This window comes from Panthera uncia, chromosome E1, assembly GCF_023721935.1.
Source record: "Panthera uncia isolate 11264 chromosome E1, Puncia_PCG_1.0, whole genome shotgun sequence".
In the NCBI taxonomy this organism is placed as follows: domain Eukaryota; kingdom Metazoa; phylum Chordata; class Mammalia; order Carnivora; family Felidae; genus Panthera; species Panthera uncia.
Genome location: NC_064814.1, coordinates 6,794,176 through 6,819,685, shown reverse-complemented (window position 1 = coordinate 6,819,685; position 25,510 = coordinate 6,794,176). Strand labels below are relative to the sequence as shown.

Sequence of the window (25,510 nt, the reverse complement as noted above, 5' to 3'; positions counted from 1 at the left end):
GGGGAGGGTCAGAGAGAGGGAGACACAGAATCTGAAACAGGCTCCAGGCTCTGAGCCGTCAGCACAGAGCCCGACGTGGGGCTCGAACTTACGGACCAAGAGATCATGACCTGAGCTGAAGTCGGCCGCTTAACCGACTGAGCCACCCAGGTGCCCCAGCCGTGCGGGTCTTTATGAAGCTTCCAGCCTCTTGTTTCCTTCTAAGCTGTATTTTTTTAAATTAATTTTTGTAATGTCCATTTATTTTTGAGAGAGCGAGAGAGAGGGAGACAGAGAAAGCAGAGAAGGGGGAAAGGGAGAGAGAGAACCCCCAGCAGACTCCACGCTCAGCCCAGCGCCTGATGCAAGGCTTGATGCTGAAACCGTGAGTTCATGACCTGAGCCAAAATTAAGAGTCGGATGCTCAACCTACTGAGCCACCAGGGCGCCCCTCCTTCTGAGGTCTATTGTGTGGACTTCTGAAATATAAACGCCCCCTGCCTGAAGGTCCTCCGGATCTTTTGGGGTCATCCCTGAAGTGAAAGTGACCTCCCTTCTCCACTTCCCAAAGGGTTTTTCATTCCTGCTGTTGATGCCTCAAGAGTCCCCCATTGCCTAAGCAAGGACAGGGGTCCTTTGGGGCCCACCGGTGGAAGGAGAGTCAGTGTGTGTGTGTGTGTGTGTGTGTGTGTGTGTGTGTGTGTTGGGGAGTGGGGAAGGGATGGGACAGAAGAAAGATTTCTCCAACTCATCAGTTGCTTTAAAAGAAAGCCTATATTTAGCCAGGCTTAGAGGGCCTGTAAATATGTATTTTGCAACGCAGACAGCCATAGCTGTGGGAGCTCGAGAGACATGCAGGGAGGTCAAAGAAAAAAATTAACCGGAAGGATTGGGCAATATAGTTGGTCGGCAGCGGATTCGAAGGACTCCAGTGCCTGCTCCAACTGCTAATAATATACATTCCTGTGTTCGGATGGTGGCTTCTGTTTTTCATCTGCTCTCTGGATCTTGTGCAGTGGGTGCCTGAGGAGGAGACCGGCTCTCAGAGTTCCCTTCCTCCATCCGCCTTTGCCTCACCTGCTCTGGGTCAGGGAAGAGAAAATGTTGCCCATGCCAGCCCCTTTCCCACCTGGCTCTGCCAGGCTCAGCCTGGTGTGGCACCTGGCATAGGTACAACCTCCATAGGCCAGCTCTCCCGCCTCCCACCTTCGACCCCTTGTGCTTCGGGTGACCTCGAGGGGACAAATCCTGCCACTTCAGAGCAGTTCTATTTCAGAAAACTCTTCTTTCTTAAAAAAAGTGTGAAGATATATGTGATATCTATGATATATGAGATATATCATATATGATACGTATGATCTCATACATATCATATATGATACGTATGATCGTATCATACATATGATACATGACGTATATAATTTCAGTTTGAAAAGTTTCTTTAGAAATAAGAAAAGTTCAGAGAATCACATAACAAACAGAATTTACAAATGCTAGCCTTGCATCATTTTTGCTTCGGGTTCCTTCATAGAAGAGAACAGAACACGGAAGCTGGTGCTTTCTCCTTCTCCCGGGTCCCCTTGCCCACCCTACCCACCGTCATAAATTTGGGATGCATCCTTTATAGCCCACAAGTTCATTATTTTTCTAAATTGTGAAATATGGAAAATAACATAAAATTGGTTCTTTCAACCCTTTGAAGTGTTCGGTTCAGTAGCGTTGACGACATTCACACTGTCCTGCAACCAACCAACACCACCGTCCATGTCTAGAACTTTCTAGTCCTCCCAGTTGAAACCCTGTACTCATTAAACACCAACTCCCCGTGTCTTCCTCCCCTCGGCCCCTGGCAACCACTGCTCTACTTCCTGTCTGTCTCTATGAATGTGACAACTGTCGGTACCCCATGCAAGCGGGATCATATACAGCATATGTTCTTTTGTGCCTGGCTTATTTCGCTTGGCACAACATCTTCGAGGCTCCTCCGTGTTGTAGCATGTGATCAGAATTTCCTCGCTTTATTAAGTCTAGCCCGTAATTTGATATTTCCCCTACACATTGATGTCTTCCTAAAGCAGGAGACAGTAACGCTTTTTCCATTATTGGGATGTATATAACCACCCTCCTGTCGTGCGGATCATTTTGTGTCTTTTTCTCATTTGGCGGGACTTTCACAGCGGAGCCACACCGACACGTGTGGCTTCGATTCCTTCACTTTAACTTCTGGTTGTCATGTCGGCAGGGGAATAAGCCACAATTTATTTATCAGTTCCTCTCTACTGAAGGGCGTTTGAGGTGTTTCTGTGTTTCGTCATTATAAACAGGGCTGCAGTGAACACCCCGGTACTCGTGTGAGCCCGTCCGGAGAACGTACACCTCGGAGCAGAGAGCCGGAGGCGTGGGCAGGCACACTTTCAACTTGTCTGGTTCCGCCCCACTGCTCTCCCCAGCGACGGCTCCACTTTGTGCCCTCGCCACCAACGTTTGTACAAGATGTCCTGTCTGACCACATCCTTGCCAACAGCTGCTCTTGGGAGACTTTTTATTTTTGTCGGTCTGATGGGTGTGAAGCAGTATCTCATCTGAGCCTGCGTCCCCTGCCTACGAAGTCGCGCACTCTCTCATCCTTGTTGGCCACCTGGGTTCCCTCTGGTCGAATTGCTTCTGACCGTCTCCTTTGCTATCCATTGCACCTTTTTTTTTTTAACGTGTTATTTTATTTTTGAGAGAGAGAGAGTGCACGTGCAAGCGGGGGAGGTGCAGAGAGGTGGGGGAGGGGGGGCAGGGGGGACAGAGGATCTGAAGCAGGCTCCATGCCAACAGCAGAGAGCCCGACGAGGGGCTTGAACTCCTGAACCGTGAGGTCGTGACCTGAGCCAAAGGCAGACGCCCAACTGACTGAGCCACCCAGGCGCCCCTGTTGTACCTTTTGATACAAGTTATAGAAAGCCCAACTAGATGTGCTTTAAGCAAAAAAGGAATTTTGTTGTCTCCTTATAGCAAGAAGTCCCAGGGTTGGTTAATTCAGAATCTCAGCTGTGACAGTCAAGGACCAGGTTCTTTCCCTCTTTCCACAATATCCTCCTCATCACGGTGGCTTGCCTCTTAGACCAGCCCCTCCTGGTCCCCAAAAGTGGCCTCTGCTCCAGGTGTCGTGTGCAGACAAATGTCCAGAAGGTAGAAGGAAGTGGACATTTTCTTCCAGAAGCCCCACAGGAGATCTCCCTTCTGGTCTTGGCGGCCAGAATCGCATACACGTCCACCCCTAAGCCAGCCACGGACCGGAGGAACTGAATTATGCTATATGTAGACCGATCGCCGTTCACCTGACGCAGCTGGGGAAGGCCCAGCCTTCTCAAAAGCCTAGACTCCTGATTCCTGAATCAGACCAGGGTTCCATGAGCAGCGAGGAAGGGAAAGAATGCCATTTGGGGTGGCACTCGAAACGTCTGTGCTTTCCTTATTGGCTTGCAGGAGTTCTTTCTTGGACGCTAACCTTAGCTTGGACGCTAACCTTTTGTTTATTATTATTTAAAAAATTCCAGACCCTTTTTATTGCGTAGCCTATTCCCTCTCACTGAGTTGCAATGCCGCTGACATCATAAATCACGTTCCCACATATGCTTGGATCTGTTTCTGGGCAGTCTCTTCTATTGATCTCTTTGTCTAGCCCGGCACTGATACCACATTGTTTTCATTAATATCGCTTTCAAAGAAGTCTTGGTATCTGTCAGGGGCTTATTCTTTTTCAGAACTGTCTGGCCTCTTGGTCCCCAGCTCTTCCGTATGAATTTTAGAAGAGCCTTGCCTGACTCTGCAAAGTCCTATTGGCGTATTTATTGGACTCGCATCGAATCAGAAGATTAATACGGAGAGAGCTGTTTTCAGGACACTGAGGCTTCTCACCCCTAAATTCAATACATCTCTCCACTTATTCCTCTGATAGCCTAGAGTTTTTATAGTTTTATGGCTCACAGTTTTTCTTCATAAGGATCCGCGCGGTTTTTTCAGGGTTCTGCCCAATCTTAATAGTATTGTTAATAATTTATTTTTAAAAAAATATATTACAGTTTCCAGTAACATTGCGAGTGTCCAGGAACACCGTGGCATTTGGTATTTTAATTGCATCTGGATGTTAATTTTGGTCCAGCAACCTTGTTGATCTCCCTTAATAGCCCTCATGACATGCCTGTAGTATCTCTTGGATTTTCTATATAAATAATCATACCATCCGCGAAAAATGTCAGAGAGTTCCTTTCTTTTATTTTCCCAAATCCTTCTATCACTGAGCAGTAGCTTCTAAATCTGACTTCTTCCAGCTCTCGGGCTGTGCCAGTGGGCTGGCCCTGGGCAGCTATTGTCTTGCACCGTCAGCTATAAATAAATAAAAGACCCCTTCCTTTCTCCAGAGCTTTATACAGTTTACAAAGCACTTTCGCTTCCATTATCTCATTGGTTCTTATTACCCCCGCTTTCCAGGGAAGGAGTGTCTCCCCTCCGCTCCGTGTCCGTGTCCGGAGAGCTGGGCAGAATGCTGTGCTGTGAGACTTCTGACTGTCCCCTCCCCTTCTCTGTTTCTCCTGTAAGCTAAAAAGTTTGGTCAGGGATGGTCTCTGGGATTCTCAGACTCAGGATTGATTGCCCTGGGCGGTCACAAGGCTTCAAGAAACTTCTTTGAGGGCTGAAGTTCAAGGATAAAGGGCGGATTCTGGGTACCCTTAGGTCCTCAGAATGGTGTCCCCCAATGCCGTGGGCAAAGATAGACGTGCTTGGAAGTCAGAGGGTCGATAACCAATGATGAGGATGGTGGGGAAGAGGGCATTGTGTCCAGTTCCCTGCCTCCATGCGGATTCTCCTCCCCACTTGGAAGAACATCCTCTGGACCCGGAAGGGGAGGACGAGGTAAGGCTCGAGGCCGTCGGCCTCCTCCTGCGTCGCCTCCTCTAGCGTCGCCTCCTCTAGCTGCGGTTCTCAGCCAACACTAGTGACGCGCATCCCCAACCCGGGGCGGGGCGCTCCCGCCCCTCCCCCCGCCCCCCTACCCGACCCCTCCCCCCGCCCCCACCAGGCCGGGCTCTGTCCCAACATTGCGCAGGCGCAGGTCCGGGTCGCAGCCGCGAACGCGCCCCCTCGTGGCAGACTGACAGATCACATCCTTTGTTGTGGGCTGGGGGCGGCGAAGAGGAGGGGAGGAAAGATGTGGGTGGAGTCTGGGAGGCAGATGCGACAATCAGATCACAATGATGAGAATCCCTTTCCTTTGTCCCTCGTGACAACAAATAATCCCCGGTTGCAGATACAGAGGAAGAAAATATGGCCTTCAGAAATCAAGAGGCTCACAGAGACAGAGTAGATTGAGAGAGTTGGGGAGATGATGCATTGATTCATTCAATCATTCATTCATTCAGGAAATATTCACTGAGATGGGCAGAGCCAGGGACAAAGGACCAGAGGACTTAAACTGAGACATTGACAGGCGAAGGTCGGGTGGAAGGCTGGGGAGACAGGTGCGGGTGGCACAGGTGGAGACCAGGCTGAGACACTGAGATGCAGAGATGACCCAGAAGGATGCAGTCGCCCCAGAAGGATGCTCCAGCGGGAGGGGGCCACAGCGGGAGCTCATGAAGGGACAGTATGAAGGTCAGGAGCGATACCAGTCACGGTGGATTGAAGATCAAATATGTTTAAAGCCATAAAGTCATAATTATGCTACTAACGTTTTTAAAAAAAAGCTAACCGGCCAAAGTTCGAGGGATGCTAGAGAATCAATTCATTATCTCAAAATTGGTAAATACAAGAACAGAATCAAGTATTTATCCCACCTTGCCTTCATACCACTCAGTAACCAAACAGTAAGCGAGGGGCAGTTGCTGGGTCTAGAATTATTCCAGCCAATAAAGGAAGGAGTGATTGAATGGGAATATCACCATTTTGGGGAGGGGGGCGGGGAAAGGCTGATAGATGAGGCACAGAGCATCAGTGGTTGCCCGTACTTCGGGATGGAAGAAGCAATACCACCATCTGTGAAGCGGTCTTGCTAAAGAAAATAGAACCTACGCCTGATCAGGACTCTCAATCCAACTACAATTTGCAGGAAATAACAATGTACAGGAAATACAATTTACAGGAAGTACAGAGGCCAGAGAGACATGTTAAAGAACACCCTAGAGATGCAAATCAGCAAAACCCAGACTGGAAAACTGCACGACAAATGACCTGGTTCCCTCAAGGAAAAAGATAGGGAGGGAGAGAGAGAGAGAGAGAGGATTGGATAGGGAACCAATGGATTTAAAGAAATATAAAGGAGACACATTAATCGGTTGCAGTGTGTGTACTTATTCGGATCCTGATTCAAACAAATGCATTAAAAAAAAAAGGCATTTTTGAGGGATGGAAATCTGAACACTATAGATCTGATTTAAGGAATTATTATTAACTTTAAGGAATACTAAGGCACTAGGTGTAACGATTGTGCTTGTTTAAAAAAGAGTCATTATCTTTCAAAGATACATGCCAAAGTATTGACAGAGGAAATTAGGAGGGAAAGTCGGGTGTCGTATATGTGACGGGAGATTGGCCACGAGCTGCTAACTATTGAAGCTGGGGGATGGGTACGTGGCAGTTCGTTCTTTTATTCTGTAGACTTTGGCTTTGTTTTTGGTTTTGCTTTAGTTTTTTTTTTTTTTTTTTTAATGTTTATTTTTGAGAGAGACACAGAATCTGAAGCAGGCTCCAGGCTCTGAGCTGTCAGCACAGAGCCCGACGCGGGGCTCGAACTCGCGAACCGATCACGATCGGTCATGACCTGAGCCGAAGTCAGTGGCCCAGCCGACTGAGCCACCCGGGGCGGGGGGGCTGTGGACTTCGGTTTTAGGTAAAATTTGCAAAGTAAGAAGTTGAAGGATGTGTGACCCCACTCTCTGTCCGCACCCCTCATCCCCCGCCCAGGCTCCCAAGGAACACAGGTGTTGAGAGTTACAGAGGCAGGTTACCATCCAGATAGCTCTGAGTGGGTGAGGTCCTCTGGTGGGCCACAGGGGACTTCCAGCTGACCCCTGGCACAGTCCCCGGGTCCCCTGGTTTGGAGGCGGAGGGGAGAAGGATCCGTAAGGAAGCTGGCCTCTGTGGGCCTGGCAGCACTGGGTTCGGGCCCTGCTTCCTGAAAACAGCGGAGGGTGTGAGTGGGTCGCTCCAAATATAGCAGAGGAGTCACATGGAGCCACGGAGGGGCTGAGGCCTGGGCCGCCAGCCAGTCTCTGGCACCTCTGCCCCCCCCCTCCCCCGCCCAGAGCCCTCTGACTTTTGTGCTTTCTCCAGAACCTTTCTCCCTCGTGCCCTCCATCTCTGAGAAGGCGGACAGGTGCCCAGGTGATTCTGGGACAAAGCCTGCCCTGCCTGAGAGCCTGAGTGGCCGCTGACTCTGGAATTTGGTGGCTCTCCAGGGACGGGTGGGACGGTCAGGTGGAGAGACAGCAAAAAAGACGAGGACTAAGTAAGCTGCCCACGTGCTAGTCATTCCCGCCGGCAGGCCGACACCCTGTCCCTCGGGCCCCGCCACCCTTGCTTGGGGTGTTGGGTATGGCGGTGAGATGCCAGGGCCCTTCATCTCAGGGCCCGGGAGGGGTGCTCACCGAAACACAGAGCATTTTGGAACCCTGGCACCTGTGGGTCTCTGCCTCCTCCTCAGGGCAGCTGGGGAGAGTCCCCTCTGTCTGCTCCAAGAAGCCCCCAAAGAGAAGGGCACCCCACCCCCTTCGCGCCTGGACCAAGATCCTTGGGCGGAGGCAAGAAGGAGGGGGAAGGGTGCCCCACCAGCAAGAGCAGCCGCCGCCACGGGGGTTGAGTAGGGCACTGGGCTGAGTGGTTCACATGTGTTCAGCTGGTCAGGAGTATGGCCTTGGGGAAGCCCAAGCGGCCCTCATGCCTCCCTTTTCGCACCTGAAAATGGGGATGAAAGTAACGCCTCACGGAACTGCTGGGGGAATGGAACGAGTTGCTGCCCGGAAATGTCCGTAAAGCCTGGAGCAGAGTGGCAGGCAGGGGATTACCTGTCATTACCCACCGGTGGTGTGCAAGCTCCGTGGGGGGCAGGGTGCTGCCCGTCGAGGCTTCCTCTGTGCCTGGCACGCAGTAGGTGCTCTGTACGCATGCGCCAGAGTTCATGATGTTGAGGCTTCCTCACAAGGGCGTCGAGAGGTAAGCAGTGTCCTGGCCAAGTTGTAGTTGCCGGAACAGAGCCTAGAGAGGGCAATTGAGTTTTTCACGCCCCCCGTCTCCAGCTGAGTGGTCAAGCGGGGGATGTGCGTCCAGGCCTGCAGGCCGCAGTCTGTCTTCCCAGACCTGGGGTACACGCTGGGAGTACTTGGGTCTGGAGACACGGGCTGGGTGAACAGGCACCCGGCTGTTCAGCGTACTCGGAAGGAGGCCGTCACCTAGTCCCCTACACCTGCCTGCACCAGATCCAGGGATACAAAGATAATAAGACTCTGGCCAGCCCCGCGATGCTGTGGACAGGGGCCAAGGGGCCACCCAGCTCAGCCTAGCGGAAGGAGGGGGCAAAGGGAGACTTCAGGGAGGAGAGGAGGCCTGTGCTGAGTCCTTGCGAGGTGATGGAGTGTGCCGGCCGGAGGAGGGCAGGAAGGGAACTCTAAGCTTGTGCAAGGCACTTGGGAGGCTTAGGGGAGTGTGTCAGGGGTGGGGCGAGGCTGTGCAGAAGCCCTGGGGTAGTGTGTGTGTGGTCGGTAGTGGGGAGAGGAGGGGATTCTGGACAGGAGGGCCAGGTACAGGCAGGGTCTGAAAGCCATCGACAGCCGGACACTCAGGGCAAGGGGGAGCCCTTAGTGTTTTTAGGGGGGAATCAGGTTAGTGGCTTAGAAAACATTCTCTGACCACCTGGAGGGGATCGTTGGAGGGACCTTGTCATGTGAAGAGAGTGTCCACCCCAGGGTCAGTGCCTGCTCTGGGTGGGAATGGGGAGTCCCCCGCCGGCAGAAGCTGGGGCCAGCTGCTCTGGGACACCTCCCCATTGTCCCTCCCTCTCTCCTCCCCTCCCTCCTCCACTCCCTCTCTCCTCCCCACCGCTCCTGTCTCTGTCACTCACAGGGGCCGGGCAGGCTGGGGCAGCCATGGCAGCAGCAGTAATCTGGATTCTTCTCCTTGTGGGCAAGTTGGGGCCTTCTTCTGGGAGGAGGCCCAGGATGAAGGGACAGGATTTAGGGGTGGAGAGGCGAAAGTACAGAGGTCCCTCAGGGGAGGAGTCTGGGGGCAGGAGCCAGAAGGACTTTGGGGTGTTAATGCTGTGTCCGGTGGGAGGTCCAGGGAAATGGGGCTGGGAGCAGGGCTCCGGGAAGTGGGGGGCCGGGAGCTCTGAAGGGTGGGGTGCCCTAGGCCGAGGTGGGCCTGACGGCACAGGCCCGGAGCGTCGTGGGCCCTTTAATGGGCTGGCTGGTCTGCCTTCTTTCTAGGCCCAGGCTAAATTTGGCCGTGAGGGTGGGGGGGCCCGCTGGGGCAAATACTCTCCCTGAGGCACAGGATCCTACTGGCTCAGCTTTTCCTGGCCTCTCCTGTGGGTCCCTCTCCCCGTGTATGCGGGGAAAGGGGAGAGGGTTCCAGAATGGCTACCCACCTCCTCCAAAATTTCCTTCCCTCTCCCCCTCCCCTCCAGCCTCCCAGACACCCAGCATTCTTAAGGGTTCTTTTCCAAGTGCCTTTAACACACATACACCACCCCCCCATCTCACACCCCTCTCAGGCCGACAGCAGTCCCCGCCCACTGTGACTCCTCCAAGGAAGCCTAAAATGAGTGGGGGAGGGGGCTCCCACGAACCCAAACCGACAAAGGTCTAGGACTTGTCACAGCCAGGCCCCACCCTGTCCTTTCCTGAGAGCCCCCTCCCCCCCACCGCCCCGCCACCACCACTTCTGTCTCTTAGGGGCACCAGGAGCTTATCCCCTGCCTGGTACTAAGGCTGATGCGTGTGTTTGGGGGTTCTGGGGTCCCCACAGGTCCCTTGGCAGGGCTGGGGGACACGGAGGCCCAGCAGACCACCTTGCAGCCTCTTGTGGGCCGCGTCTTTGTCCACACCTTGGACCAGGAAACCTTCCCCAGTCTTTCTGAGCACGTTGGTGAGAGGGGCCCCAAGGGCGTTGGGCAGAAGGCTGGGGACTGGCCAGGGGCTGGCGAAGGCTCCGGTCATTTCTCCAATCTCCTCCCTTTCACCAGATGTCCCACCCACCGTCCCTATCACCTACCACGCCCACCTCCAGGGACACCCAGACCTGCCTCGGTGGCTCCGTTACACCCAGCGCAGCCCCCACCACCCTGGCTTCCTCTACGGCACCCCCACCCCAGAAGATCGTGGGCGCCAGGTCATCGAGGTACCAGCAGGGACCCCAGTGGCTGGGTCCCATGTGGGCATTCGTTCATGTCCATTTACATAATTTAGATGCCTCTTAGGTGAGGGCGTCTCTGTCCTCTCCACATGTCTTGTCCCCTAACCCCATCCCTCAGCCCTCTTCCCCATCCCCTCCCCCTGCCAGGTCATAGCGTACAATCGGGACAGCTTTGACACCACCTGGCAGAGGCTGGTGCTGTTGATTGGAGACCCAGAAGGTACCACCAGCCATACCCCTGCCCCACTCCCATCCACCAAGTCTGTCTCGGGGGATTTCCCTTGGAAGGAGGGAGGGGGTGTGAAGGGGACACTTGGGCATAGTGGGAGCTGGGCATCATGGGAGGGCTCTAGAGTTGTATAAACTGGCTGTTCTGCTGACAGTGTGTGGGGCCTTGGGCAAGTCGTTGAGGCCACGGGGAGGGCATTTGGGGCCTGTGATGCATGGGGATTTAGGGAGGAAGGGAGGAGTCAGGGGGCATGGGGAGGGGCTTGAGTGGGGGGGGGGGGGGAGGCTCGGGAAGGATCCATGCAGAGCTGGGTGCCAACCTGGCATTTCCAGGCCCCCTGCTGCCTTACCAGGCTGAGTTCCTGGTTCGAAGCCATGATGTGGAGGAAGTGCTGCCCTCGACGCCCGCCAGTCGCTTCCTCACAGCCTTGGGAGGGCTCTGGGAGTCAGGGGAGCTCCAGCTACTCAACGTTACCTCTGCCTTGGACCGTGGGGGTCGCGTCCCCCTTCCCATTGAGGGTCGCAAGGAAGGGTAAGCGTGCAGTCCGGGAGGGCCACCTGGAGGAGGAGCCCAAACCTTAGTTACCCCAAACGGCGCACTCCCTGGTACCCTACGAGGACGTAAACGATCCAGCTATCCAAAGACATTCGTGGGAGTGTAAGGCCCCCTAGAAGGATGTGGAGCTATGTACTCTCACCCATAACCCAGGTCTCAAGGTGGCCCCGCAACCCTCAAACCTCCAGTGCCCAGGGTACATCCCCTCCCCAATTTGTTAACCGTGGCTTCTATCTGGGCCCAGGGTTTACATCAAGGTGGGCTCGGCCTCACCCTTCTCCACCTGCCTGAAGATGGTGGCATCTCCGGACAGCCATGCTCGTTGCGCCCAGGGCCAGCCTCCGCTTCTGTCCTGCTACGACACCTTGGCACCTCACTTTCGTGTGGACTGGTGCAATGTGTCCTTGGTGAGGAGGGACCCTGGCGATGGGGATGGGGATGGGGCATGCCCCCCATCACAGTCTCCCCCCTACCCTTCTTCCCCACCCCATCTCTCTGTTCCTGTTTCTTTCTCTGAATAGACACTGCGCGCAACAGCCTCCCCCCCCCGCCCCCTCCCCCACCCCGCCGTGCTCGAATGCGCGCGCTCCGAAGTTCCACCTCATCCCACGAGAGGGCGACAGAGTCCATAATCCAGGAAAGGCATCTCCTGGCTCCAGTAGTCCCAATAGTTGGAACCTTCACTCCCGTAGAGCAATTCCAGCACCCTTTCCCCACAAGGGTACTCTTTGGGACAGCTCTGTCTGCTTCCTTCCAAGGTGTCCAAATCTGCCTGGGATAGTTTCCAGATAGTTTCCACCTCCAAGTTATAAACCAAAGATGCTCGCTACTGCCCTTTGGGATATTGAACAGAATTATCTAGGGTTCCTAGAGACCCCGGCTCCCCGGGCTGGGAACCCCTGGAATACTCTGTCCCTGTGAATTGACCGACAGTGCGGCCAAAGACTGATAATCAACAACTCTGAGCACTTGCAGTGTGCTAGGCACTATCCAATCAACATGTCTTACCCTCCCCACCACCCCAGAGACAGGTACCACTATTAGCATTCTGACTTTGCAGGGGAAGAAACTGAGGCAGCTGGAGGTAAGTCATCCAGCATAGCATTTGTCTGAATCAGGATCCGAACCCAGGCGGGAGGACCCTAGAGGTGTGCTCTAACCACTGTATGGACCTGCCTCTCCTAGATTTTCTGTCTTGGTTCTTATTCCAGTGCTTGTCCTGCTAGGTCAAGCTGGGGGAGGCAGGCATGGGGGCACCCCTGCCCTGTCCCCGTGGGGTCTCTGTGTCTAGCCAACTGGGTTCTCTGAGCAGGTGGATAAGTCAGTGCCAGAGCCTGCAGATGACGCGCCCACCCCAGGCGATGGGATTCTGGAACATGACCCATTCTTCTGCCCACCCACTGAGGCCACGGCCCGAGACTTCGTCACTGATGCGCTGGTCACCCTCCTGGTGCCACTGTTGGTGGCTTTGCTACTCACCCTGCTGCTGGCCTACATCATGTGCTGCCGGCGGGAGGGACGGTGAGTGTGGGGGACAGAGGGCAGGGAGGGCACTGTGGCTGCCCAGGCACGCAGACCTCTCAGGGAGCCTCATCCAGGAAAGGAGTGGGGACCTCTTGCCTGGCCTGGAACCAGGAGAGGCTTATGGGTAATAACTAATCCCTTCCCTTGCTTTCCCACAGGCTGAAGAGAGACCTGGCCACCTCTGAGTGAGTAGGGGAAAACAGGGGGTTGGGTGGGAGCCCCCCTAGACTGTTGGGGTGGACCCTCTAACCTCCATGAGCAGCACAGACAAGCCAGATTGCTCTGGGATGGTGGGGTCCGCCCCTGGCCTCTGAGCTCCAGTTCTGGGCTGAGTGGTTGCTGGGCTTGACCTTTCCTGACCCAGCCTTCTCATTTCCTGGTCTCCACGGAAGACTTTAACCTGGGATGGGCAAGGGTGGGGAGCCAGCCAGGTCTGGGGGCTCGCTGCCACCCTGGGGGGGTTGAGAAGCAACCTAAGAGGCTGCGCACGCGCGCGCGCGCACACACACACACACACACACACACACACTCTCACACCATATATGGTTCCAGGCTGGGTTCTGTCACACAATTACCATGACACTCTCTGGCCCTGGTTTCTCCACCTGCAACATCACTGATGTTGTCATTGAAATAGCTAATGTCTGTGGATGCTTTCAATTCCCCCAGCCCTTCCCAAATCCGTTTCACCCTTATTTTGCCCAGGTGCCCGCTCCCCACGGCCTTACCCTCCTCTGTTCCTAGCCTTCTTCCCCTCCCACCCCCTTGAGCCCCAAAGATTCCAGGAGGCAGATGTGAAATAAGTTAGGCTCCTTTTATTTCCACTGCACTGAGCCTTTGGCGGGCCTGGCACCCCTGCCTGCTTGCCTGGCTTGCCTCGTTAATTGCAGCGACATCTGGCCACCCTGCGGACCCCCTTGTTTAGTCGCCTGTGCCCCTTCTGGGAGCCTGCTTGCAACCTGCGCTGCCCAGGCCGGCGTTGCCCAGATCGGCGCTGCCCAGACCTGCGCTGCCCAGACCGGCGCTGCCCAGACCAGCGCTGCCTAGACTGGCGCCGGCTCTGGGACCTGCCCTTGACCTTGGAGGCATACTTGTTGCCAATGCGGAAGGAGCCCAGGGCCCCCTTGCCGGTGACCTGCTTGAGCATGCCTTTGTCCACCAGCCCCTTGACCGCTCGCTTGAAGCGCCAGGCGTTTCGGGTCATGTTGTAGCCTGCGGTGGCGACGGCCTTCTTCAGCGTGGCCAGCGTCACGTGTCTGTGTGCCCCCTTGTGGGCCACAACCCCCAGGATCACCTTGGATATGCTGGGCTTCTGGCGGACTTTGGGGCTGGCTGGGCACCCAGTCTCACTCTCGCTAGGAGTTCCGGATGGGCTGGCCTGCCGGCCTGCACCCTGCAGAGCGTTCGAGGCCAAGGGTGGAGATGTGGGCGGCAGCGAAGTGTTTTTCTGCATCTCTCCCTGGGGCGGGTGAAGGGAACTAGGTGCAAGGACCTCCAGGGTGGTGGCCGGAAGTCTCCCCTCGGTCTCTCCTCGGTGGGTGAGGTGAGTCTCTGCTCCTGGTTCCCTCAGAGGCTTCCGCCTGCAGAGGGCTCCGGCCCAAGCCTTCCCCTGGGTGGCCAGAAGGAGGACAAAGGATGATCACCCACGGCTGGCCTCACAGACTTGTGCCTCAGGTGCAGGAGGCGGCAAGGTTATCTCTGTGGTGACCTCAGGGGGACATTGTGAGGTCACCAGAATCCTGTGAGGGTCACAATAGTCCCATCGTTCCCTCCTGGGAGGTGCAGACGGGAACTGCCAGATAGTGTGGGCATCTGACAAGCCAGGTACCCCGGGAAGAAGGGCTGAGGTGTGGGGCCTCCCATCCGCATGCGTGTTTTGAAACGAATGTGCCAGCTGATTTCAGGGTGTTCTGAGACCCTGGTTTCCAACCCACCATTTTGACCCCACCATTGCAACCCATTGGGTTGAGGAATAGAAACAGTTTTAGAATCAGAATTATACCAACATTTGTGAATTTTCTTTAAGTTTATTTATTTATTTTGAGAGGAGGGGAGGGGCAGGGAGAGAGGGAGAGAGAATCCCCAGCAGGCTCTGTGCTGTCAGTGCAGAGCCCTACTCGGGGTTCAAACTCACAAACCATGAGATCATGACCTGAGTTGAAATCGAGAGTCAGACGCTTAACCAGCTGAGCCACCCAGGTGCCCCATCAACCGTTGTGAGTTCTTATGGGGAAAATATTTTCCAGAGTGAACAGAAATGTACTTCTTCAACTTACTTAGGTCGATTTGATTCCTTGGTCATCTTTGACCACAGAGCAATGGAAAGCCTCTGCTTTTTTTTTTTTTTTTCTTATTCTCATTTTTATTTGATAGAATTTTTTCCCATAGAGGTGGAGGATTTTCCATGTACGTTTTTCAAGGAAGATTTCATTCTTCCATTTTTTTGGCCGTGCCCAATTTGATCACTCACATCTTCTGCCATTGTGGAAATTCTCTTCTGACCAGATATTTCCACCAGCGGCCAGCTTTCCTGGGTCAGTGTTGTAGCTCCGAAGGTATCAGAAAATCTTCATCAAGTTTGAATCAATCCCCAGGTTTACCAGGTGCCATATCAGCCCTTGTTGGTTTGGATCTTGCGTCGATTTATTTCCACAAATTCAATTCTTGTTTTTGCTTGTTCAATGTCTACCATTTTTTCAAAAGTTTTTTGAAACTACCTTTTTTTTTTTTCAAACTGCAAATTGTGATTCTGCGGTCCGTATCAGATTTTGCTGGCCAGAAAGCCGTCCAGCCTGACCCTCTCGTGTGGTCTGTGTGCCAGAGACAGGGCTCGAGCGTTGCGTGTTGGTAGTGGGCCGTGTGTGTGTGTGTGTGTGTGCATGTGTAGGAATGCCTGCCCCTTCGTTCATCTGTCCAAGTGCTGATGTGGAAGGACTGTGGGAGAAGGCGGTGCGGGTCTGGCTTCTCCTCCTGCTCTGGAAAAACATCCCCCAGAACATTTTCCACCTGTGTGTGTTGCCAGAGTAATGAGACCCAGATGTGGGGCTGGGGGCAGGGAGGGGGCCCGTTAACTCAGGCCCTTCTCCTACCCAGGGCATTACCTGCCCAGCTGCCTCCAGCCCTAAGCATCCACATGTTTCTCACTTCCTTTCTCCCTCAGCCTCCCCTTGCCTGGGAATGGAAAATTGTGTTTTGGACAACTCTGCTCGCCAAATTCCAGACTCAAGAGCTCATCTGGATCCTACCCTGGCCTTCTAGGGTGACCCCACCCCCTCCCGCCAACCAGACGGGACTTGGTCCTACTCCCCCACCCCCGAGGAGGAGTGTGGCCCGTTCGGCGTGAAGCTAGAGAGTCTGACCTGTCGTCTCATCTGTCAGGTTCTAGCCGGAGTCTAGCTGGAGTCTAGCTCAGTCCACTAACAGACTTGGACAGGGGTGGGGGTCATTGCCCCTTCCCCATTTGATCAGTAGCCCAGAGGCAAGTAGGGTAGCTTCCGCCCTGCCTAGGGCCCCAGCCCTTTATTGTTTGTGATGAAAGGTTCATGCTGTCTCACCTGGCAACCAGTAGTCTGGGAAAATATCTCCAAGCTGGACTCACAAATGTGGGTGGGTTCACGGAAAGGGGCTTGGAAACATCCCTTTACTGGAGGCTAAGCCCAGCAGTGGGCCCGCTATAACAAAACAACATTGATAATTATGATAGCAACAGCAAGCTCCCTGTAATATTAGCTGCCGCTTGCCGTGATGCTGACCAGGAGAGATTTGTTTTCCCTGCATTAACTCATTTAATTTGTACAGCAACCGCATTACAGTCGGGGAAATCGTGGCACAGAGAAGTTAAGTGACGTGCATAAGGTCACACAGCCAGTAAGGAGTAGGACTCACATTCGAACCCAAAGCAAGTCTTCGTGCTAGGTTACATTGTGCGACCCTCCCTCTCAGAGTGAACTCAAGCTTGCCCCAGACAGCGGAAAGCAAGCTCATGAGACTTGTCAGATGAGAACGAGGCTGAGCCTTCTGGGAAGAAACTGAGTTCAGGAAGGACGCGGGGATTCCAGGCCCATTGAGCCCGGGGCTTGGTGCAGGCCTCAAGGAGCCTTGGTCTGAAATAAAGACAGAAAGAAGAGATTCGGTGTCTAGAGCTAGTTGGTGCTGGGGGCAGACTGGAGCAGGTTGGGAGGGGTCAAGGTACAAAGGCAGGGGAGGCTAGACGGGAGGAGCCAGAAGATGAGACTGTCAAGGCCAGGCAGGAGAGAGCGTGAGCAAAAGTGGGAGGTGGGAAGAGAGAGGGGGTAGGTTTGTCAGACTAAGACAGGGATGAGGCAGGGAGGGCTGGACGGTCAGTGGTAGGAGAGAGTATTAGGGGAGTATTAGGGGAGGGAGCTGAGTGCTGGAAGGGTCCTACAGGGTCATCAGTATATAAAGCCCAGCAGACACCGGCCTCTGGAAATAATATATCCACCGTGGGTGTCTCTTCATGTCTTAGCATCCCGGAAGCTCTTACCATGCTCCAGGCGCTTTTCTAAAAACACTTTTCTCCCCTAATTCCTGCTACAGCGCTAGAAGGTAGTCCTATTATTATCCCCATTTTACAGCTGGGGAAACTGAGGTGCAGAGTGGTTAAGCAACTTGCCAGGGACACAGAGCTTTGAATCCAGGCCGTCTGCAGCCACGGCTTCTGCTCCCATTACCGGCCACTGAGCTGTCACCGAAGACCTTCCAGTTTGTCCTCCCCTCACCTGTCGTGTGTGCGAGCTTCCCCCTACATACCAGGTGGGGGAGGCGGCAGGGGGGCTCGCAGCCAGCAGCGCGCTGCACCTCGCCGGGGTTGACTCCCGGGGCTGATGACTCTGCCGGCTCTGTGCCCCCAGCATCCAGATGGTCCACCACTGCACGATCCGCGGGAACACGGAGGAGCTGCGACAGATGGCATCCAGCCGTGAGGTGCCCCGGCCGCTTTCCACACTGCCCATGTTCAACGTGCGCACGGGCGAGCGGCTGCCCCCCCGGGTGGACAGCGCCCAGGTGCCCCTCATCCTGGACCAGCACTGAGGGCACAGCCAGGTGGGTCTGGGTGGGCGGTGCCAGCCTCATTTTGGGGAACAAGGTGGCTTCTGTCTCAAGGCTGGGGCAGACGGTGGGGAGGGTGAGGTCCAGGGAAGGGGCACACAGACCTGCCCGCTCCTCTGAGGTACCGGTGGGGGTTGCTCGGCAGGGCCAGGGCTGTGCCCCCCAGGGCCAAACACTCGGGGTCAGAGGTCTGCGGTGGCCAGGAGGGCAGGAGGACCAGGGCCTGGGCCTCACGGCCCCTCATCCCTTCCCTCTGCTGTTCCAGGTCCAGAGCCTCATCCTCCTTTCTCCCCCACTGTGCACAGAGCAGCCGACTCACAGCCACATCCTTCCTCCTGATTCCGGCTCCCGGCCTCATGGCCCCCAGGCTTGGAACAAGCAGAGAGACGGCAGTGGGGGAGGTGAGGGTGTCTGGGGTCAGGACCCCCAGAATAAATAGCTGCCGCTCTCCTCGCCTATTGCCACCAGCACCTTCTTCTCAGCAGCCTCCCGCCAGCACTCGCTGCCTCAGTTTCCCTTTCTGCCTCCTGGGAGCCCTCAGAGTCAGCCAGGGGCTGCCAGCCTGCCCTTTGGACTCTTGGCGTTTTGCTGTTTTCTCACCTTCTCTGGAAGAAAGAGGGAGGGACCTGCTACCTGTGGCCCTGGCCTGAGTCCTCACGTGAACCTGATAGTGATGCATCATTATCCCCATTATATAGATGAGGAAACTGAGGCCCAGGGAGAGTAAGCAACTTGCCCAAGGTCACAGAGCAAGCATGTGGCAGAGTTTGGATTAGAACCTGGTATGTCCATCTCTACCCTGCCTTCTGGAGGGCTGAAGGGTTCTGGAAGCAAGAGGCTCTTACCTGTCAAGATCCCCTAGGGGAAGAGCCCCTTTGTACCGCATGCTGCCAGGGAACCCAGTCTGTATGTGGAGAGAAGGGGTTGAGCTACAGGACCCCGAATGCCCGGGCTCAATGACCCCCTTCCTAGTGGGCTTTTCCAGGGACCGAGGTCCAGAGGACACTGCACGACCTGGAACCCTTGAGCTGAGCATCACCAGCTTGGCCCTGCAGAGCTCGGCTGGCTAGGAAGAGGCTCGAGCTGGTTTTTCCCAGGTGGCTACAACCTTGCCGGGCCACCGTGCCCCTGCCCACTGCCATCGTGAGCCTACATCCAGGCTCACATCTGACCACTCCCTTTCGAGGATGAGCCAGAGACTAGACCCGAGGGGGGACCCAGATAAAGGAGGGATGGCAGAGGGGCAAGGACTTGTGACCTAGGTCCCAGGCCCCTGGCTCCAGGTGGCATCTCCCAGAAAATCCAAACAAGGGCAAGACATCGGCCACGGTGGCCTCTAAATCCCACCAGGCCTGGGATCTACCCATTATCCTGGAGCTGACTCTTAATCATCCCTCTCACTCCCTGAAGGGGGCTGCCATGGGGCGGTGGAGGCGGGGGCGCTGCACTTGGGGGTTTTCCCTTCCCTGGAGGCAGGGGCCCGGGCTTGGGGGCCGATGGGGAGGGGCCCCAGTCTGATGGTGGTGCCTCCTGGGCCAAGGACCCCTGGGTTTGTGAATACTGCATCCGGGTGTCCCGAAATGTACAGGCAAAGGGGTGGTGAGGGTGCCCTTGGACCCCCTGCCCTTTCTCTCATTCCCTGGAATCCCCACCTTCAAGCGTGTCCTGAATCGGCTTCTCTCGGCCTCCACTCTGACCTTCCCGGTGCAGCAGCAGGATCTGGCTCCCGGGGCCCCTGCACAGCGCCCCCCTGGCTCCCTGCCCCTCGAGCCCCTCAGCTCCAGCAGGAGCCGGGCCGTCCTTTCAGGAGAAAGATCAGATCGGGAACCTCGCCCCCTGCTTTTGACTCTCCAACGTCTTCCGGTCACACTGAGAGTGAGATCCACGCTCTTGACCAGCCGTGCTGGCCCTGCCCAGCCCTCTGACCTCATCCCTGCTCTTCCCACGCCCACCACAGCCCTACTGCCTCATAACATGCTCCTGTTCAAGATCTCTGCTGGGAACTCCCAGTGCCCTCCCCCCCCCCCACCGCCCCCATCCACGGAACTGCGCTCTCACTGTGCTTGTTTTGGTCTTTGCCCAAATAGCAGCTCCTCAGAGAGCCCCCCTTCCTCAGAGAGCCCCCCTACTTCCTCAGAGAGTCCCCTCCGGCCCCCCTGCCTCCAGCGCACCCCGCACCCTCCCTGTGCTCCGAGAGGGTGTGCTGTGTCTGGGTCCCTTGTTCCAGGCCGGCTTCCCACCCTAGACCTACGCTCCAGGAGGGCAGGATTCTGGTGCCCACTGGGGACGGGGGAAGTGCTGCACACAGTAGGTGCTCGGGGCAGAGGTTCCGAAGGAATGCTCAGGTCTGGGCGTGCTCAGAGCTCTTAAGAAAGTCACTCCTCCTCTCTGGGCAAAGCTGGTAAGCAAGGCCATTGCAAGTGCTTCTATGGTCATGTTCGGCCCCCCTCCTCCCCCCCTGCTGGGCATCCCATACCTGTTAGTTAGTTGGTTGGTTGGTTAGCTGGTTAGTTATCCCATAAGCATCTGCGGAGGCAGGCAGAGAGGCTCAGGGCTGGCACACGGGAGGCGCTCGGGAGACGTTTGTTGACAGACTGAAGGCCTGTTGGGGTGGCCACCCCCAACCACATGGGTCCTCTGGTAAGACAGTGTTTCCGTCTCGTGCGTCATTTCCTCCTTTCCCTTGAGGCCCCTCATCCGGTGGAAACCTGGAGTCGCGCCGAATCTGCTCAGGTTGGAGGCTCTGAGCTGCCAGCCTGCCATCTGGGGTCCTTGATCCCTGCCCCCTGGAGGCAGGGGCTGTCCTCTCCCCGTCTCTGTGCTCCTACCCTGGCAGCCAGGCCCGCTCAGGCCTCCGTGTTCTTCCTGTGCACCAGCCAGGGGTGGGAGAGTTCCCGGGCCAGCCCCCTCGCTTCCCTGGGCTTCCCGGCTTTGCCTTGGGATCTTGGCTCCAAGGAGCACTCGGGAGCCTGGCTGCCAGCCTGGGAGGGAGTGGCCCAGACAAATAGCCGGGAGGATGGCGTGAGCTCACCCAGGCGCCCCTCGGCGGCACACGGGGAGGGCGTGGAAGTCCTCGGCCCCTCTCTTCCCACTGAGGGGCAAGAGTCCAGCGGTGGTCATGCCCAACCCTCCACAGCCAAGGAAAAGTAGCCAAGGTGTCCCCCCAGCCCCCGCACCCTGAGACTCAGCCTCACACCCGGCTCCACCCTCGGTTCTGCCAGTCCCACGGCGAGCACGGCCCCATGACCCGTGGGTGTGTGGGGCCTCCACTGTCACCCTCAACAGAGCCCCGCCACGGCTTGCCTCTAGGTGTTCCCTCACCACCTCTCAATCCTGGAGGAGGATCTCTGCCAGGGCGGGGACCCAGGGCCCTGCCTACAGCCTGCCTCGGTCTCCATATGGCGTGTGTCTCCCTTACTCTTGACACACACACACACACACACACACACACACACACCATTTACAGGCTGTGTTGTGTTGTTGGGACTTGGGATCAGAGCGAGCGGGGCTCAAATCTCGGCTCTGACGGCTAGTTTACGGGTAAGACATTAATCATAAGTGCCCCGGGGCCGTTGTAAGGATTGGTGATAACTGGATCAGTGCCTGGCATCTGGCAGCGCCCAGGAGTGGAGAGACATTATCACATACAAGCACTCGCATGATCACCCCCACACCAGAGGCCCCGGGGGGTCCCCCCGGCCCCCAAGGCCCAGGTTACATGAGCTCGGTCTACATTCTGCACCCTGTGAGGGGTTCAAGCTGCCCTTGCAAGTTTGGGGCGGGAGGCTGAAATTCCCATGCTTCCTGGCGCTGACCTGCTGGCCAGTGAAATGCTCTTTGGGGGTGATTGGGGTTCAATGAAATCTGTTATTAAAATTAACGTCACCTGTTTTCTTTTTGTGGTCTTACGACGGCTGCAAAAAACTGAAAGATTACATGTGCGGCTTCCCTTTTGTTTTCACTGGGCAGCGCTGGTTTCATGGCTTTTCCTTTATCTCCACTCCAGATCGCCCCAGACCCAGAACTCGGCCCCTTTCCTTGCTTCCTCCAGAACGCTGGCTTATACCAGACCTCTGTGCATGCATGAGTTTTCCAAAGTCTTGAGGAGTTGGGGGGGGGGGGGGGTCTGTCCACAGCAGTAAAGTCACCTAGAACTTGAATATGTGGCTTCCTTATTCTAAAATGTGCTTTGGTCCCCATCCCACCCCGTCCTCCTCTTCCTCCCACTGTCTTAGGCAGAGAAACCCCCACTCTCCCCAGCACCTGCACATGCCAGACCCACCTCCCTCCAGGCAGTGCGCATGCTCCGAAAAGGTATCACAATCTCCGTGTGTAAGGGTCTGCTTACCCTTAAGGATAAGGGCCATCCTTCTTCCGGGGTCTTGCCTCCCGGTCCGTGGACATCTCTCAGCTCTGCTCGGTACCCTCTGGAGGCACACCAGGAGGAGGACAGAGACCCAGCTGCTCACCAATGCTAGGGCTCCACTGGCCCTGGGACAATGGTCTCCCCCAAGGACAATGGTCTCCCCTATACCCAAGCTCTCCTGGTTTTTCCCAGCTCCTTCCTGATCAGCTGCCCCCATTCATCAGCAGGCCCTCCTGTGCCCTCTGTCATGCCTAGGCACACGCACGTCCCCAGGGCTTGACCCTTATGGTCTTAGTTCACAGTCATCTCTTCTGCCGTCATGTGTGGGGGGAAGCGGTCCCCCCCACAAAAGCCCCCCCATCCACCCCCAACACACCCACACGTGTGTAGGGCCCCTTTAAGCACAGACATACGTGTTCATGGGTGGGTGGGCACCAGAGAGTGAGACGCACTCTCATCCACACTGGGATGGCTGGGTGGCACCCACCTCACCCATTCACACAGCGGCCCACACTCCCGGCGTCCACGCAGCCTTCCCTGTGGGTTCTGGTTTTGAGAGCAGTCCCACGCTCGCTCCCGTTCTACACACAGCCCCCCGTGCCCCTCACCTGAGACTCCCACACTCCAGCTAAGCGGCCCCCTCCCCAGCCTCTTCCCCGCTCACGCTCACCCGTGTCCATCCAGAAAAGTCTTGGAGGCCCCCAGGCAGCCGAGGAGTAAAGAGCTGACCCCAAAAAGGAGGGGGAATCCGCCATATTTCGGTCGTAAAACATCCTGCCAGGAGGTGGGCTCGCATCACCAAAGGGACCCAGGATTCTGAGAGCGGCAGCAGCCATAACACATCCAAACGAAGCCTCTTTCCTTTCTAGAATTTTCCACCTGAAGTCGGCTGAGAAGTCAGCCAGGGCAACGTGGCCCGGCTCGTCACAGAGAAGGCAAAGGTGAGTCCCGTGGGGCGGCACTGGGGACAGCCGGCCCCGCGCCACGACGCAGGGGGCAGCCCGGGTCTGGGGGAGCGGGTCTGGGCAGCTCTATTTAGGGCAGCCGTGATGTCAGCGGAAAGGAGGGCTTGAGTTTGGGAATGTGGCACAATGGCCCCTTTGTCCCCCTCCCCTCCTGTCCTGCACACACACCGAAACCACATTCTGGCCTCGCACCCACGTGACCCAGGCACGGAGCACCAGCGCTGTCACACCAGGCCCGCCACCACAGCCCTACCGGGCACTGTCACCTCAGGTGCCCTCAGACACCCACACGCGCGCACACACACACACACACACATGCATGCCCCCATGTGCGGATTTGTACATACATAGCAAGAGGCATATTCTCTCGTTCGTCCGGAGATGTGGCCAGGGGCCCCTTGTCGCTGTTAAAATTAATCCCAGTTATATGGAAACCAATTTGACAATAAACTTCATATATTGGAAAAAAAATAAATTAAAAAAAAAATTAATCCCAGTTAAGCACAACTTAACGCTGAGTTCCTCAGGGGCACCACCCACATGTCAAGGGCTCCATAGCCACGTGTGGCTAGTGGCTGTGGTACTGGAAAGCACAGAGTGTCCTTCGTTGCAGAAAGCCCTGGCCCAGGCCCTGGTGCCCAGCCCCGTGTGGCACACGCACCTGATGTCTGGCCTCAGTCAGCCCCTGCCGGGCTGTGTCTGCCGGTAAGGCTGAGATGAATTTTGCAGGTGTGGAGAGCTTGGGAAATTGAGAGGGGGCAGACCGGGGCCTGGGCTGGGCAGGAGAATGAGGGGACATGAGACGTTTGAGCGTGGCCTGGACAGTGGGACTAAGCAGGCATTGAGAAGGGCTGTCCGCGCAGGCAGAGGAAGAGACACAAAGAAAGGCCTAGAGGTGGAAAGTGTGGTGCCTCTGTGAGAATCGGAGTCACCCCTTTTGGCTAGCATGACAGGTGCGGGCGAGGGAGGGGGCTGTGAGGACAGGTGGGTGGGGCCTTGGTTGGCCCCAGAGGGGGAGGGGGCGGGGGCTGAGCCAGCCTGGAGGCCCCCTCCCCACAGGTAGAGGGGGTGGTTACCAAGGCCTCACCCGTCAATCGTCAATCGGCGCAGAGGCTCGGGTGGTTTGCATAGGAAGAAACCTTCATTTCTGTATCATGATTTCTTAACCACTTTAGACTAATTCCCTTTCTACACTGTCCAGATTGTGGTGGACGTGCTAATGATGAATTATTAAAAGGCACAATTAATCACCACGGCCACTTAACGACAGCGATGGCATTAGTAAGCAGGCGATGGACTCTGTAGACTTGTCCATTTCTCTGAGACCCGAGGGAGGGACTTGGGCCTTTCCTGCCTTTGAGGTATCGGCCCTGAGACCTTGGGTGCCTGGGTGGGGCACAGCTTCAATTTCTCCCTGTCTCCAAGTCTCTGGGTGCCGAGTCTGCTCCAGACTTCTGACCCTCTGGATACCTCTGTGTCCCTGTGACTGCTCACGTCCGTCCCCCTTCCCTGAGACTGGGGAGCTGACCAGTCACCTTCCTTCCAGGGGCCTCAGGTTCACCAGCAGGCAGGGAGGGGCAGGCAGAGGGTGAGAGCAAAGGGAAAAGAGAGAGAAGAAGGAGGAAGAGGAAGCAAGAGTTTTTTTTAAAAAAAGGATAAGGAATGGGCAGGAGGCAGGGGCCTGGGCACAATGACCTGCCAGGCCACCCTGCACCCAGGTGTTACAGGGACTTAGAGGGCCAAGAGGGACCCATGCTCAGAAGGGTCAGCACCTGTTGCCTTCAGGACAGCACCTTGTCAGTGCCTTGACGGCAGCTCTCCGAAGGCCCTGGGGAGGCTCCCTGCCTCCTTCCCCGGGAACCCTGGAACGGGAGCCCTTCCTCTCTCTCCTCACAGGCCCTCAGGACAGGCTCAGGGACTCTCCTCAGCTGGCCTGCTTGTTGCTCCTATGGGGGGGGGGGGACTCAGAGTGAGCAGGAGGAAGGGGAGGCCAGATGAGGGGCTCCCGGTTACTCCCCACCGGTCCCACCTCCCTCAGCCACATGTGGGCCTCCTAGTGCCCTGTGGGCCGTGCCTTCCGCAGCCCCCCAAGCCTGCAGGGTGCCCGGCGGAGTTGATGGTGTTGGTGGAGGGTGGGCCTGAGGTTTGGGTGGCGGGGGATCTGAAGGGAGGCGCCTGTTGGGGAGGGTTGCCTGTATAGCAGGAAGCCTGCATGAGTGGAGGTGGGGGGGGGGGGGGGAAGGGTTAAGGCATAAGAAAGGCAAGAGGCAGGGGGAGCCCCCTGTGGAGGGTGTTAGATGAGGAGGAGGAGGGAAGGGGCAAGAAACAGGAGAGCCCATCCCCCAACCTCCCCCACCCCCGCCAAAGCCCCTTCCCCAGGTCTCCCCTCCCCAGACTCCAAGGCAGGAAATTAGGAGGCCACTACCGATA

The 25,510-nt window shown here is 56.3% G+C and overlaps 1 protein-coding gene and 1 long non-coding RNA gene across 2 annotated transcripts; one reads left to right on the top strand and one right to left on the bottom strand.

The window, feature by feature from the left end:
• Positions 1–853: 853 nt before the first annotated feature.
• Positions 854–9,163, bottom strand: LOC125926423 (uncharacterized). The gene is made up of 3 exons (XR_007459095.1): positions 9,080–9,163; positions 8,042–8,217; positions 854–1,061 (listed from the first exon to the last, which is right to left on the bottom strand). It is a non-coding gene; the product is annotated as an uncharacterized LOC125926423 (long non-coding RNA).
• SGCA (sarcoglycan alpha) lies at positions 8,646–18,202 on the top strand. Its single transcript, XM_049635856.1, has 10 exons — positions 8,646–9,141; positions 9,985–10,104; positions 10,202–10,356; positions 10,519–10,591; positions 10,933–11,131; positions 11,400–11,562; positions 12,468–12,676; positions 12,838–12,864; positions 17,551–17,743; positions 18,015–18,202. Exons 1-9 carry the CDS (start codon positions 8,949–8,951, stop codon positions 17,729–17,731), a joined length of 1,320 nt encoding a protein of 439 aa, XP_049491813.1. The 5' UTR covers positions 8,646–8,948; the 3' UTR covers positions 17,732–17,743; positions 18,015–18,202.
• Positions 18,203–25,510: the final 7,308 nt, after the last annotated feature.

Excerpts from the sequence above, each read along its gene's own strand:
- SGCA (XM_049635856.1), top strand. The coding sequence starts at position 8,949 with ATGGGGAGTCCCCCGCCGGCAGAAGCTGGGGCCAGCTGCTCTGGGACA. Across the intron at positions 11,563-12,467 it reads ACTGGTGCAATGTGTCCTTG|GTGGATAAGTCAGTGCCAGA; the intron begins GTGAGGAGGGAC and ends TTCTCTGAGCAG. Across the intron at positions 12,677-12,837 it reads TGCTGCCGGCGGGAGGGACG|GCTGAAGAGAGACCTGGCCA; the intron begins GTGAGTGTGGGG and ends GCTTTCCCACAG.